This window comes from Ornithorhynchus anatinus, chromosome 18, assembly GCF_004115215.2.
Source record: "Ornithorhynchus anatinus isolate Pmale09 chromosome 18, mOrnAna1.pri.v4, whole genome shotgun sequence".
Lineage (NCBI taxonomy): Eukaryota > Metazoa > Chordata > Mammalia > Monotremata > Ornithorhynchidae > Ornithorhynchus > Ornithorhynchus anatinus.
Window position 1 is genome coordinate 29,484,336 of NC_041745.1, and position 14,284 is coordinate 29,498,619.

Sequence of the window (14,284 nt, forward strand, 5' to 3'; positions counted from 1 at the left end):
AATGCCGGGGTAGACAAAAGATCATCAGGTTGGAAAGGGCTTGGAAGTCAGAGGTCATGGGTTCGAATCCCGCCTCTGCCACTTGTCAGCTGTGTGACTCTGGGCAAGTCACTTCACTTCTCTGTGCCCCAGTTCCCTCGTCTGTAAAAGAGGGATGAAGACTGTGAGCCTCACGTGGGACGACCTGAGGACCCTGTATCTCCCCCAGCGCTTAGAACAGTGTTCGGCACATAGTAAGCGCTTAACAAATACCAACATTATTTTTATTATTAGGCTGTGGGAGGGATCGGGGGCGGGGGTGGGCGAGGCCTATGGCGGTGGGCGGGATAGAGAAGCAGCGTGGCTCAGTGGCAAGAGCCCGGGCTGGGGAGTCAGAGGTCGCGGGTTCTAATCCCGACTCTACCCCTTATCAGCTGTGTGACTTTGGGCAAGTCACTTCACTTTTCTGGGCCTCAGTGACCTCGTCTGTAAAATGAGGATTAAGACTGTGAGCCCCACGTGGGACAACCTAATTACCTTGTATCAACCCAGCGCTTAGAACAGTGCTTGGCACATAGTAAGCGCTTAACAAACACCAAAATTATTATTATGAGAAGCAGCGTGGCTCATTGGAAAGAGCACGGGCTTTGGAGTCAGGGCTCATGAGTTCGAATCCCAGCTCTGCCACGCTTGTCAGCTGTGTGACTGTGGGCAAGTCACTTCACCTCTCTGGGCCTCAGTTCCCTCATCTGTAAAATGGGGATTAAGACTGTGAGCCCCACTTGGGACAGCCTCATTACCTTGTATCAACCCAGCGCTTAGAACAGTGCTCGGCACATAGTAAGCGCTTAACAAACACCAAAATTATTATTATGGGGGGCAGGGAGAGGAGCCAATGGGGGCGGGGTGGGCGGGGCCTATGGTGGGTGGGGGCGGGGCCAAGGCGGTGGGCGGGATCCCGCCAGGGGAGAGGAGCCAATGAGGACGGGGGTGGGCGGGGTCGAGCGGTGGGCGGGATCGAGGGCCGGGAGAGGAGCCAATGGCGGGGGTTGTGGGCGTGGCCTAAGGCGGCGGGGCCGGGGGGCGGGGCCACGGTGGGGGGCGGGATCCCCGGAGGGGAGAGGAGCCAATGAGGACGGGGGTAGGCGGGGCCTATGGCGGTGGGCGGGACCCGGGGCGAGGAGAGGAGCCAATGGCGGGGTCTGTGGGCGGGGCCTCTAGTCTTTGGGCGGGATCGAGGGCTGGGAGAGGAACCAATGGCGGGGGTTGTGGGCGGGGCCTCTGCCTTGGGCGGGCGGGCGGGCAGGCGGGCTCCCGGAGGCGCGGGCCGGGCTGGTGCGGCAGGGCGTTCGGCGGGCAGGGCGGTCGGCCATGGCTCCGTCCAGGACCCCCAGGGCCGTGGGTGAGTCAGGGAGGGCCGGAGGGAGGGAGGCAGGCAGGGAGGCAGGCAGGGAGGGAGGGAGGCAGGCAGGCAGGGAGGCAGGCAAGGAGGGAAGCAAGGAGGGAAGCGGGTCCAACGGCGGCCGGTCCTGGCGGCCGGGAAGCCCGGAATCCCGGTCAGCCCGGTCCGCCCCGGTCCGGGTCTGGAGCGCGCCCGGGCTGCGGACCCTGCCGCCCCCCAGGGAGCCGGAGCGGCCGGAACGGGGGCGGCGCGGAGGGCTGCGCTGCGCTGTTCTGCGGGCCGGGCCGGGGCGGGCCGGGGCGGGGCGGGCCGGGGCGGGCCGTCCCGTGCCAGCCTCCGGTGCCCGGCCTCGGCCGCCCCGCCGGGCCTCCGCCCAACTCCCCCCCCCCCCTCCCGCCCCGCAGCCTCCAGCGGCCTCCATTCCCACACTGGCTTCCTCGTCCCCCCGCCCCTCACGGCCTCTGTCCCCAAACAGCCTCCCCCCCCGCCCGCTCCCACAAAGAGCGTCTTCCCCACACTCCTCTCCCTCCAGCAGCCTCCTCTATCCCCAACCGGACTCTGTCCCTCCAGCAGCCTCCGCTCCTGCCAACCAGCCTCTCCTCCTGACGAGCAGCCTCCCGTCCCCCAACCAGCCTCCTTTCCGCCAACCCACTTCCCCTTCCTCCTCTCCCTCCACCAGCCTCCTCTCCCCCAACCAACTTCCCCTCCCTCCTGCTCCCTCCACCCAGCCTCCTCTCCCTCCAACCAGCCTCCTCTCCCCCAACTAGCCTCCTCTCCTCCAACCAATTTCCCCTTCCTCCTGCTCCCCCCAACCCGCCTCCTCCTCCTCCACCAGCCTTCCCTCCCCCCAACCAGCCTCCTGTTCCCCCCAACCAGCCTCCTGTTCCCCCCAACCAGCCTCCTCTCCCTCCACCAGCCTCTCCTCCTGCCAGCCAGCCTCCTGTCCCCCAACTAGCCTCCTCTCCTCCAACCAATTTCCCCTTCCTCCTGTTCCCCCCAACCAGCCTCCTGTTCCCCCCAACCAGCCTCCTCTCCCTCCACCAGCCTCTCCTCCTGCCAGCCAGCCTCCTGTCCCCCAACTAGCCTCCTCTCCTCCAACCAATTTCCCCTTCCTCCTGCTCCCCCCAACCCGCCTCCTCCCCCTCCACCAGCCTTCCCTCCCCCCAACCAGCCTCCTGTTCCCCCCAACCAGCCTCCTCTCCCTCCACCAGCCTCTCCTCCTGCCAGCCAGCCTCCTGTCCCCCAACTAGCCTCCTCTCCTCCAACCAATTTTCCCTTCCTCCTGCTCCCCCCAACCAGCCTCCTCTTCCCCCAACCAGCCTCCTCTTCCCCCAACCAGCCTCCTCTTCCCCCAACCAGCCTCCTCTTTCCCCAACCAGTCTCCTCTCCCTCCACCAGCCTCCTCTCCCTCCAAACAGCCTCCTCTCCCTCCAAACAGCCTCCTCTCCCTCCACCAGCCTCCCTTTCCTCCTACCAGCCTCCCTTTCCTCCTACCAGCCTCCCTTCCCTCCTACCAGCCTCCTCTCCCCCAACCAGCCTCCTCTCCCCGAACCAACTTCCCCTCCCTCTTGCTCCCTCCAACCAGCCTCCTCTCCCCCAACCAACTTCCCCTCTCTCCTGCTCCCCCCAACCAGCCTCCTCTCTCTTCTCCCCCCCATCAGCCTCCTCTCCCTCCACCAACCTCCTCCCTTTTCCCGCTCCCCAGCCGCCGTCCCCAGCTTCTGCCGCCCATGGAGGAGGCCGTTCCCTGCCCGGGGCGCCCAGGTCTTGCCAGGAGAGCCACATCCTTGGCCCTCTGGGCCGTAATTTCCCTGAACAGATGGGCGGGCCGGGGCCGGGGCAGGCCGGGGCAGGCCGGGGTGGGAGGGGTGCAGCCGTGTCTCTGGGGCCTTTCTCCATGGGTCTGGGTGCGCTCTTCCTCCACACACTCCTCCCCGCTATGAGGGGGGTCAACCCGACCCTTATCGGTCTTCCTCTTGCATCTTGCCCTTCGAGCAAGCTCCCGGGCCTGCACGACTTATCTGACCTGCAGTGGGGGAAGGAAAACCATCTAAGACACACTCCTAGTGACAGTTGGGCAGGGGAGTCGTCCGTTTTCCGGTCCCGAGGAAGACCAAATTAACAAAAGTCGCCGTGCGCACCGCGGATTATGTCCACCCGCTCATCCCAGCCAGAAAGGCGGCTGACCGGTTCCCCCAAGCCCCAGGTCCCTTGGGCGCCGGAGACTTTCTGGGCAGAGATTGTCTCTATTCGTTGCTGAATTGTACTTTCCAAGCGCTTAATACAGTGTCCTGCACGCAGTAAGCGCTCAATAAATGCGATTGAACGAATGAATGAGTCTGGGAGGAAGAGAACCCCGAAGGACCCCTGGGAGAGGGGTGGGAGGAATGGAAGAAGTTGCAGGATTTCAGTCTGAGCACCCAGGCCCAGAGCGGGGATCAAATGGCTGCAGACTTTTGCGGGGTTGGAGCTTTTAGGGGTGTGGGGCTCAAGGGCTTGGCTTCCGGGGTGTTATATCTGGGGGCTCCCAAGGCGGAAGTCTAACTTTGTCCCTAGTTGGGGGGACAAAGCCCCCTGCCAACCCCGGAGGCAGGAGGTGATGGGGAGGGGGCTGGAGGAAGAAGCCCCCAGAGCCCAGTAGGGACCAGGCCCCAGGAAGGTCAGGTCAGCCAAGCACTAACTTCAGAAATTGGGCCTACGCTTCGTCCGGTGAAGCCGTTAGCTTCTTCCTCTAAACTTTGGGCCTGCTGGGCGGCCCGACCCTGCCCGGCCCTGCCCTGCCTCGATAGGAAGAATGAGCAGCTGACAGCTGGAGCTTCTCTGGGCTGGGATGTGGCCTTTCCTGTTCAGGCCCCGGGCCTCAGCAGGCACCGGGCTCCCTGCCAACTATCTACTTTTTTCCCTGGATGAGGATTTGGCCCTTTTCCTGCCCTGTGTGTATCTGTGTGTCCCCTCCCTGGGAGGGGTTGTGTGTGTGTGTACGCATACGCTCACAGACCTAGATCTGTGCGTTTCCATCCCTGGCTCATGTGTGACTGCGTCTCTGTGTATTCCTAGCTCTGAGTGATCTCTTTGTCTCCCTCCCTGGCGTGTGTGTGTGTTGTGTTGTGTTTTCCCCAGCCGTACCTCCCCAAGATCCCCATCCCAAATCTGTTGAAACCTAGTGGGAACCAGAGATGAAGCCCACCAGTGTCAGGGCTTGGTCAGGGAGCTGTGTCCTGCTGGCCAGAGACATGCCTCCCCCTTTGGCCCTGAGAGGTGGGGTGGGCTGCGCCTGCCCTGCCCAAATAGCTAATGCCTGCCTGGCCCTGCTGCTGCGCACGCTCAGCGGTCCTGTGCATCTTTGGTTGTACCCCGTGGCTGGAATAGTCTCAGATGCCCAACGGGCAACGATGCATACGTGGCAGGGTGCCCTGATGTTCTATTCCAGTGTGGCCGGGGGCCAGGACTTTTAGCTGGGGCAGAGCTGTAGAGCGGCTAGCCACTCCTGCCATCCCTTGCTTATTTGACTGAAAAGTTTTAGGTGACCTCAAGCTGCAGCTCAAGGCCCCTGGGCCTTTGACCGACTGGAGTTGAAGGGGCGGAATGGTTAAATGTGAATTGGAAAGGGCTGGATCTGCCTCAACAGTGAGACGGACCTGTTCACGTTCATGTCCGCTCAGGGGGTTTTGCCACCAGATGCTGTGGAAAGCCCCAAGAGCAGTGTGCTTTGTGAAAGACTTGTGAGAGGGATGGGAGAAGGACCGTCATAATAATAATAATAATGTTGGTATTTGTTAAGCGCTTACTATGTGCAGAGCACTGTTCTAAGCGCTGGGGTAAACACAGGGGAATCAGGTTGTCCCACGTGGGGCTCACAGTCTTAATCCCCATTTTACAGATGAGGGAACTGAGGCACAGAGAAGTTAAGTGACTTGCCCACAGTCACACAGCTGACAAGTGGCAGAGCTGGGATTTGAACTCATGAGCTCTGACTCCAAAGCCCGTGCTCTTTCCACTGCGCCACGCTGTCATGCCCAGGGCTGATGAATCCCAAAAAGACAATCCCGTGTAAAGTGGAAATCTGGGGGCCTGAGAAAGTGGTTGAAAAGATGAATTACAGACATTATGGAGAATGGGAGAAAAAGAAGGATCTGTTCCTCTCTCAGGAGCAAGGCTTTCCTCATCTCCCACAGAAGAATTCACTTCTCAAACTTCTCTCACCTAACTGCCGCGTTCGGCGCATCCAGTCAACCCTGATTTATGTGGAAAGAGTTCTTGAGCTTGTTAATTGTCCAAGCTCTGCCCCCTTTTTTTTTTCTCTCCAGAGGTTGGATGGGGCAATCCCACCCTTATTCTGCCCCTCCCCCCAAATCCAGATGTTTTGACGGGTGCAGAGTTCCTTCAACCCCTTTTACATCTGAATGAAGAGAAGAAGGCAAAGAGATCATTTTGTCAAAATATTTTGCTGAGTACAAGGTTTGGTGTCAGGAGGCCTAGGTTCAGCCACTTTCATTTAATCATATTTATTGAGCACAAACTGTGTGCAGAGCACTGTACTAAGTGCTTGGGAGAGGACAATACAACAATAAATTGACACATTCCCTGCCCACAATGACTGGGTCACCTTGGACAAGTCTGTGCCTCACTTTCCTCATCGGTAAAATGAGGAATCAATACCTGGTCTCCTTCTCCCTTAGACCGTGAGCCCTATGTGGGGCTGGGAGTGTGTATGAAACGATTGTATTGTATCCACCCCAACACTTAGCCTAGTGCTTGGCTTAGAAGGCTTAGCGAAATACCACAATGGTTATTATTATTAATATTATTATTCCATGGGGCTGTAGCATTTGGATGTATATACAGTAGTAGGCAGGGGGAAGGGGGGAGCGTAGGCGAGGGCTTGGCACCTAGTAAGGCCAGGAATGCTGCCGATCTGGTAGACGGGCAGACTCCAGGATCCTGGGGTGGTTCGGGGATGGGCGTACTGCTACGTGGAATCCTAGAGGGTCAGTATCGTCTTCGGGAAGCCTAGACTGGCCTTTGAGGTTCAACTGCCCCGATCAATAAATCTATTAATCAATTATATTCATTTTCAATCCATTAATGAGTCATATTTACTGAGCACTTACCTTGTACAGAGCACTGTCCTTAGTGCTTGGGAGAACAGTATGAGTGGGTAGACATGTTCCCTGCCCACAATGAGATTGCAGCCTAGAGGGGGAGACAGACATTAATATAAGTTGATTATGGATATGAACATTAGTGCTGTGAGGTTGAGAGAGGGGTGAAGAAAGGGAGCAAATTCAATTGCAAGAACGATGCAGAAGGGAGTCGGAGAAGAGGAAATGAGAGCTTAGGGAAGCCCTCTTGGAGGAGATGTGCCTTCAGTAAGGCTTTGAATGTGGGAGAGTGATTGTCCAGTCCCAGATGAAGAGGGAAGGCCTTCCGGGCCAGAGGAGGGATGTGGGTGAGGGGTCGGTGGTGAGGTAAAGTGAGTAGGTTGGCATTAGAGGAGCGAAGTGTGCCAGTTGGGTTGCAGTAGGAGAGCCTCTAGGTGAGGTAGGAGGGGACAAGGTGATTGAGTGCTTTAAAGCCAGAGGAGAGGAGTTTCTGCTTAATGCAGAGGCGGATGGGTAGCCCTTGGAGGTTTTTATTGAGCACTTTTTATTGAGCACTTTCTATGTGCTAAGCATGTGGGAGAAAACTGTACAGTAGAGTTGGTAGACACGATCCCTGTCCTCAAAAATTTACGACCCAGATGAGGAGATGGACGTTAAAGTAAATTGTAGATAGGGGAATGGTAGAGCATAAGGATGTGTACAAAAGCGTGGTGGGGCTGGGGTGAGTATCAAAGTGCTTACAGGGTATACAGATCCACGTGCAAGTGTGAGTAGGAGAGATGGCGAATGGGGGGATTAAGGTGTCAGTCAGGGAAGGCCTCTTGGAGGAGATGTGATTTTTTAGGAGGACTTTTAAGGTGGGGAGGGTGGCGTTCTGTTAGATGTGAAGTGGGAGGGAGAGCCATGCCAGCCATGGCAAGGGGTCGACAGAGGAGATTGAGGTACAGTGAGCAGGTTGGCATTAAAGGATCAAATTGTGTGGGTTGGGTTGCAGTAGGAGATCAATGAAGTGAGGCAGGAAGGAAAGGTGATTGAGTGCTTTAAAGCTGATGGTAAGGAGTTTCTGTTTGACGCAGAGGCGAATGGGCAAGCACTGGAGTTTCTTGAAGAGTGGAAAGATGTGATCTGAACTGTTGGTAGAAAAATGATCCGTTCAGGAGAGAGTGAAGTACATACTGGAGTGGAGCGAGACAGCAGGCAGGGCGGTCTGTGAGGAAGCCGAAGCTGTAGTCAAGGCAGGATATGATCAGTGGTTTGGGAGGGAAGATGAGTACTGTTTTGACATTTTAAAACAAGACCCGATGCTTTGGGGTTATGATCAGTGGTTTGAGTGGAAGATGAGTTCTGTTCTGGACATCTTAAAACAGGACCTGGTGCTTTGATTGTTGAAAAATCCTCTCAAGCACAGACCTTCCCCGACTTCCAGAAGCCGTCGTCACCTCTGCCAATGGGAAGTAGTAGAGAAGAGGTGGTGAAATGAAAAGTTTCTGTGAGGAGGGGTTTTCCTAGATGCTTTGACTCTTCTGACTTTTCAATCTGGTATTTGGGAGACATGAAACTCTGCATCTGATTTGACCTGTGGTTGCTATTCGCACATCTGGAATGTCAGATGTCATTGGAACGAGATGATACTGAAAACTAAATCGTGCTACTTGGTGAGCTCACAGGATGTGTTATGAAAGCGAAAGAAACGGCTAATCATATAAGAAAGCTGAGCACCCAAAGCAGGCAGAGGAATAGGTTTTGAGTGACTGTAGCTGTGGCTAGAGAAGAACACAGAGTGAAATCAGGGGTGCACAGTGGCACCCATAGAGAATAAAAATACTTCCGCGTTCTAAAAAAAACTGTGCTTCAATTCTGACATGAACGTGAAGCGGAAGGGCTGACTGAGGCCCAGTGTGAGTTTAGAACATCATTGTGTAAGGCCAGGAAGTTCTCGCTGAGCCGGCTGCAAAAATCCTGTTTCACTTGCTAGAAACCTCCTGCTTTGGTTGAGATGTAAAGCATTGTGATCAATTGATACAGATATGAAATGGGAGGGAGTTTCATGCCAGAGGGAGGACGGGGTCCACTTAGTAACGGTGCCCCACCCCCAGTCCGGTTGTTTATGATATTGTTTATAGTATATTCTAATCCTGCCTCTTCCCACTTGTCTGGTATGTGACCTTGGGCAAGTCAGTTAACTTCTCTCTGCCTCAATTACCTCATTTGTAAAGTGGAGATAAAGACTGTGAGCACCATGTGGGACACTGACTGTATCAATCAATCAATCTTATTTATTGAGCGCTTTCTGTGTGCACAACAACAATAATAATAATTGTGGTATTTGCTAAGTGTTCAGTATGTGCCAAACACTATACTGAGAGCTTGGGAGAGTATAATATAACAATATTCCCTGCCCACAGTGAGCTTACAGTCTAGAGAGGGAGACAGACATTAAATGTAAATAAATACATTTACAGATATGTGCATAAGTACTGTGGGGCTGGGATAGAGGGGATAAATGAAGGGAGCAAGTCAGGGCGATGCAGAAGGGAATGGGAGAAGAGGAAAGGAGGGTTTAGTCAGGGAAGACCTCTTGGAGGAGATGTGCCTTCAATAAGGCTTTGACGAGGGGGAAAATAATTATCGGTTATGAAGAGCGAAGGCATTCCAGGCAAGAGGTGGGACGTGTGCGAGAGGTCGGCGGTGAGATAGAAGAGATCGAGGTACAGGGAGAAGGTTGGCATTAGAGGAATTAAATGTGTGGACTGGGTTGTAGTAGGAGAATAACGAGGTGAGGTAGGAGGGGACAAGATGATTGACTGCATTAAAGCCGATGGTAAGGAGCGTCCAACCTGATTACCTTGTATCTTACCCCAGCACTTAGAACAGTGCCTGGCACATAGTGCTTAGCAGATACCATTAAAAAAGTATTTGTTAAAAACTTACTATGTGTCAAGGACTGTTTTAAGCGCTGGAGTAGATACAAGGTAATCAGGTTGGATACAGTCCATGTCCCAGATGGGGCTCATAGTGTGATAGCGGGGTAGAACTGCATTGAATCCCTATTTTGCAAATGAGGAAACTGAGGCACAGAGAAGCGAAATGATTTGCCCACAGGCAGATATGTGGCAGAGTTGGGATTAGTACCCAGATCCACTGACTCCCAGGTCTGTGGTCTTTCCACTAGACCACGCTGCTCCGGTTGAATCAAGTAGGGTGGGAAAAGGGAAGAGTTCTTGTCTGTCCGTCTCCCCCGATTAGACTGTAAGCCCATCAAACGGCAGGGACTGTCTCTATCTGTTGCCGACTTGTTCTTCCAAGCGCTTAGTACAGTGCTCTGCACATAGTAAGCGCTCAATAAATACTATTGAATGAATGAATGAATGAATGAAAAGAGTTCTGTTCAGGCTGAATTTTCAACTTCAACCAAGCCAGGCCCCCCCAGGACCTGAGGCCAACAGGAAGGGAAGCCGTTCTTCAAGCTCTATACCGGACAGTCTGTTTTTCAGCTGCAGGGTCCCCTCTTCGTTCCCGATACGGCGTGGGACGGTTTTGTGTCTGGGACTCTTTCTTCTTCTGGAAGCTCCCAGCCTCCCTCCCTCAGCCTTGGCTCCTGCCGTCGAGTGCCACAGCTCGGGAGCAGTGCCAGTGTTGGCGGGACCTGGGGGAGCCGTGCAGAGGCTTTGGAACAAGAGGTGGGGTGTCGCGGGTCCCCACCGGAGAATCACTCTAGGGTCAGGTGACCTCGGACGGGGTTTTGCAAGGTGGTGCCACGGCATTATTCTGCATGGGGCATGCAGCTATCTGCTGTCCGTGAGGACTGTCCGTACCACCCTGCTCGTGGCCATTGAAAAGCACAGGGCTCAACCTGACCGAATCCCAAGAAGCGTGTTTTGTGGGAGGGCCTTGGATTTAGAGAGGCCTTGGGCCCCATTAGAACAATCAATCATCCAGTGGTACTTATTGAGTGCTTACTAGGGGCAGACCACTGTACTAAGCGCTTGGGAGAGTACAATACATCAGCATCAGTAACCACATTCCCTGACCACAGCGAGTTTACAGTCCAGAGGGGGAGACAGACATATATATATATAAGTAATCTATGGATATGTACAATGTGAGTGTGACTGAAGGTGGGGTGAATACCAGATGCCTAAAGGGCACAGATCTGGCATCAGGGAGAGGGAAGATCCTGGCTTTGGCAGCAGGTAGTGGTCATTTTCTTATCCTTTTCTATGGTTTCATCTTCCTTCCTTTCTTTTTTTTCTTCCTTTGTCTTTCATTATCTCTCTCTCTCTTTTCTTTTTGGATTTTAAGCCAAATCATAGCAGGGGCACGAAACAGGATGAGGAGTGGTCAGTGAGCAGAGTCACAGCTTAGGCTCCGAGATCCACTAGACCAAGTGGACTCATGGGAAGGGCTGGTTGATAATAATGATATCTGTGGTGGCTAGGGTGGATACAAGATAATGAGATCGGACATAGACCCTGTTCCACGTGGAGTGCACCATCTGAGGAGGAAGAACAGATATTTCAATTTAGGGAGGAGGAAACTCAGGCACAGAGAAGTTAAGTGACTTGGCCTTGGTCGCGCAGCAGGCAAGTGGCAGAGCTGGGATTAAAAATCCAGGTCCTCTGACTCCCAGCCTCGTGCCCTTTCCACTAGGCTACATTGCTTCCAAATCTTAAGAAAGGTGACTGATGGGATGCTTGTATTGTGAAAGTGCGGAATCTGGAACTGGGAATCTGGAACTGGCCGCGATGTGCTGCTCTGAGCCAGATTTGCATGGAGTGTTGTCAGCGCCTATTGTTACTGTCTAGTCATAAAATAAGACTATGAGGAGCGGGGAATCACCTAACAAAGGATTAACTACCCTCTGGGCTGCAAACCAGACAGCTAGAACGGGCCTGGGAGTCAGAGGACCTGAGTTCTAACTGCGCTCTACCCCTTGTCTACTGTGTGTGACCTCGGGCAAGTCACTTCACTTTCCTGTGCCTCAGTCACTTCATTTGTAAAACAGGGATTAACGCTGTAAACCCCATGAGAGACATGGAATGTGCCCAACCTGATTATCTTGTATCTATATCACCTCCTAATACAGTCCCTGGCACATGGTAAACACTTAACAAATACCATAAAATCAAACAAAACAAACCCTGGCCAGCTGTGTGACCTTGGGCAAGCCACACTGTTTCTCTAAACTTCCATTTCCTTGTCTGTTCTTTTGCTCCCTTAGGCTGTAAGTCCCATGAGGAACAGGGACCGAATCCAATCTGATTGTCTTGCATTTACTCCACTGCTTAGTGCAGTGCTTAGCACATAGTAAGCACTTAACAAATTCCCCGATTATTATTGTTATTTGTTAATGTATAGTTCATTCCCACGATACCACCATATCTGTGGAAATAGTGACTGCTTGGGATTGATGTGTTCATGGATGTCTTTAAAGGCATCTCGGGAAAGCATGGGCCTGGGACTCAGATGGTCATGGGTTTCAATCCCGGCTCTTCCACTTGTCTGCTGTGTGACTTTGGGCAAGTCACTTCACTTCTTTGGGCCTCAGTTACCTCATCTGTAAAATGGGTATTGAGACTGTGAGCCCCATGTGGGACAGGGATTGTGTCCAACCCGATTTACCTGCGTCCACCCCAGTGCTTAGTACAGTGCCTGGCACATGGTATGCACTTAACAAATACCACAATTATTATTATTATTATTTTTTGTAGCCTCTGCCCCAATTTCTGGGAAGGAAATGACCTTTTGGGGCAGTTGAGGAGGGCTGAGTCCATGGTAGAGCCCCTTGAAAAAAAGTGCTGCCGTTTTGTTGCTGGCGGAGGCCCTTTAACAACTTATAAATTGACCGTGGGAAGGGAACGTGTCTACCAATGCTGTTATATTGTACTCTCCCAAGCACTCTGTACACAGTAAGTACTCAATAAATACTATTGATTGATTGATCCAGGGTGCTTCCTGGAAGGGATTTTCCATCCATCCCTGGCACTCCACTTGGTTCAAATTGGCAGGGACAAAGAGCTGTTTGACTTTTGCTCCGGGTTAAGTGGAAAGTGGCTATTCTGACCTAGAGACAGGAACCCTACATCACTGGCCCTGGCAGGGGGGGAGCTCTTCTGATCCAGCCACAGGCCTCAGGGCAACGTGCCCCTCTCGGGTTTTTTTTTGAAATGGTATTTGTTCAGCTCTTACTATGTGCCAAGCACTGTACGAAGCTCTGGGGTTGATACAATCTAATCTGGCTGGACACGGTCCCTGTCTCACACAGGGCTCACAGTCTTATTCCCCATTTTACTGATGAGGTAACTGAGACCCAGAGAAGTGAAGTGACTTGCCTAAGGACATACAACAGACAAGTGGCGGAGCGGAAATTAGAACCCAGGTCCTTCTAACTCCCAGACCCATGCTCTATCCACTGGGACACTGCTTCTCGTCTGGGACCTGCCTCGGTTTCCGCTTTCTTCATTTACAGCAGGCAAAGGCAGGTTCTCCTCCCTGTTGCCTCTGCAATCCAGCAAGGAAACCAGTGACTTTTATTTGGGGGTGGAATTATCTAGGCCTCTTCCTGGAAGAAACCTGACCTGGCAGGGCAGAAATCAGGCTGGAGGGCAACGAGAATTTTGCCATAAACAACTTCTGGGGCCCTATCAAATGGAGAGGGGAGGGATTGTGGTGGGAGTGGTGTCAGCTGGTCAGGGGTGGGAAGGGAGTTGAAGAAATCACCCGATCTGCAGATTCTTTGTGAGTCTTCGGGGAAGTTTTGCTTATCTACCCAGTTGACCGGACTAGATTTACAACAATTATACCTCTCCAACTGCTCTTTACCGAGTTGAAAGCAGCTCTGCTTAAAAACGAAAAACAAACCTAAAACAAAGTCCCACAGATTAAACTGCTCTTAAAAGAAATACTTTAAAAGCAATGCAGAGAATTATCGAAAAACTTTCCCACATTCCATTGTTGTGTCTGTATTTAGTATTGAGGAAAATGGGCCAAATTTGGAAATTAGACTGCAGATACTCTTGTTGGATGATTTTAATGAAGGAGGCAGAAGTATCAGCCGTATCTCACCTAAAGACAAATGAAATGAATGCTCCCAAGCTCTTACAGTGCTTTGCGTGCGGTAAGTGCTCAATAAATGCCATTGATGTTGAAATGTGACTTAGAAACAGTACTCATCGCTCTATCCTTAAAAGCCAACTCTTCGTTGAAAGGGCTTACTATGTATCAAGCACTGTTCTAAGTACTGGGATTGATACAAGTTAATCAGGCTGGATACAGTCCCTTTCGCACATAGGGCTCACAATCAAGAAGGGGACGGATACAAGATAATCAGGTCCCACATGGGGCTTACAGTCTAAGGAGGAGAGAGATCAGGGATTGAACCCCTATTGTGAAGATGAGAGACTGAGGCACACAGAAGTGAAGTGACTCGCCCATGGTCACCCAGTGGGGATGTGGCGGAGCTGGGGTTAGAACGCAGGTCGTCTGACTCCCAGGCCTGTGTTCTTTCCACCAGGCCACACTGCTTCCTAATTCAATGTTGAATTGAATCCCCATTTTGCAACTGAGGAAACTGAGGTTCAGAGAACTAACTTCCCCTAGGTAACACAGCAGGCAAGTGGCAGAGCCGGGACTAGAGCCCAGGTCCTTCATTCATTCATTCATTCAATAGTATTTATTGAGTGTTTACTATGTGCAGAGCACTGTACTAAGCGCTTGGAATGAACAAGTCGGCAACAGATAGAGACGGTCCCTGCTGTTTGACGGGCTTACGGTCTGATCAGGGGAGACGGACAGACGAGAA

General features: G+C 52.8%; 1 protein-coding gene across 1 annotated transcript in view; it reads left to right on the forward strand.

The window, feature by feature from the left end:
- The first annotated feature begins 1,301 nt into the window (after positions 1-1,301).
- Positions 1,302-14,284, forward strand: part of RELL1 (RELT like 1) — a 58,176-nt gene continuing 45,193 nt past the window's right edge. The window contains exon 1 of the mRNA XM_029046502.2: positions 1,302-1,381. Coding sequence (XP_028902335.1) covers positions 1,351-1,381 — 31 coding nt within the window. The 5' untranslated portion in view covers positions 1,302-1,350. The remainder of the gene's footprint in view (positions 1,382-14,284) is intronic.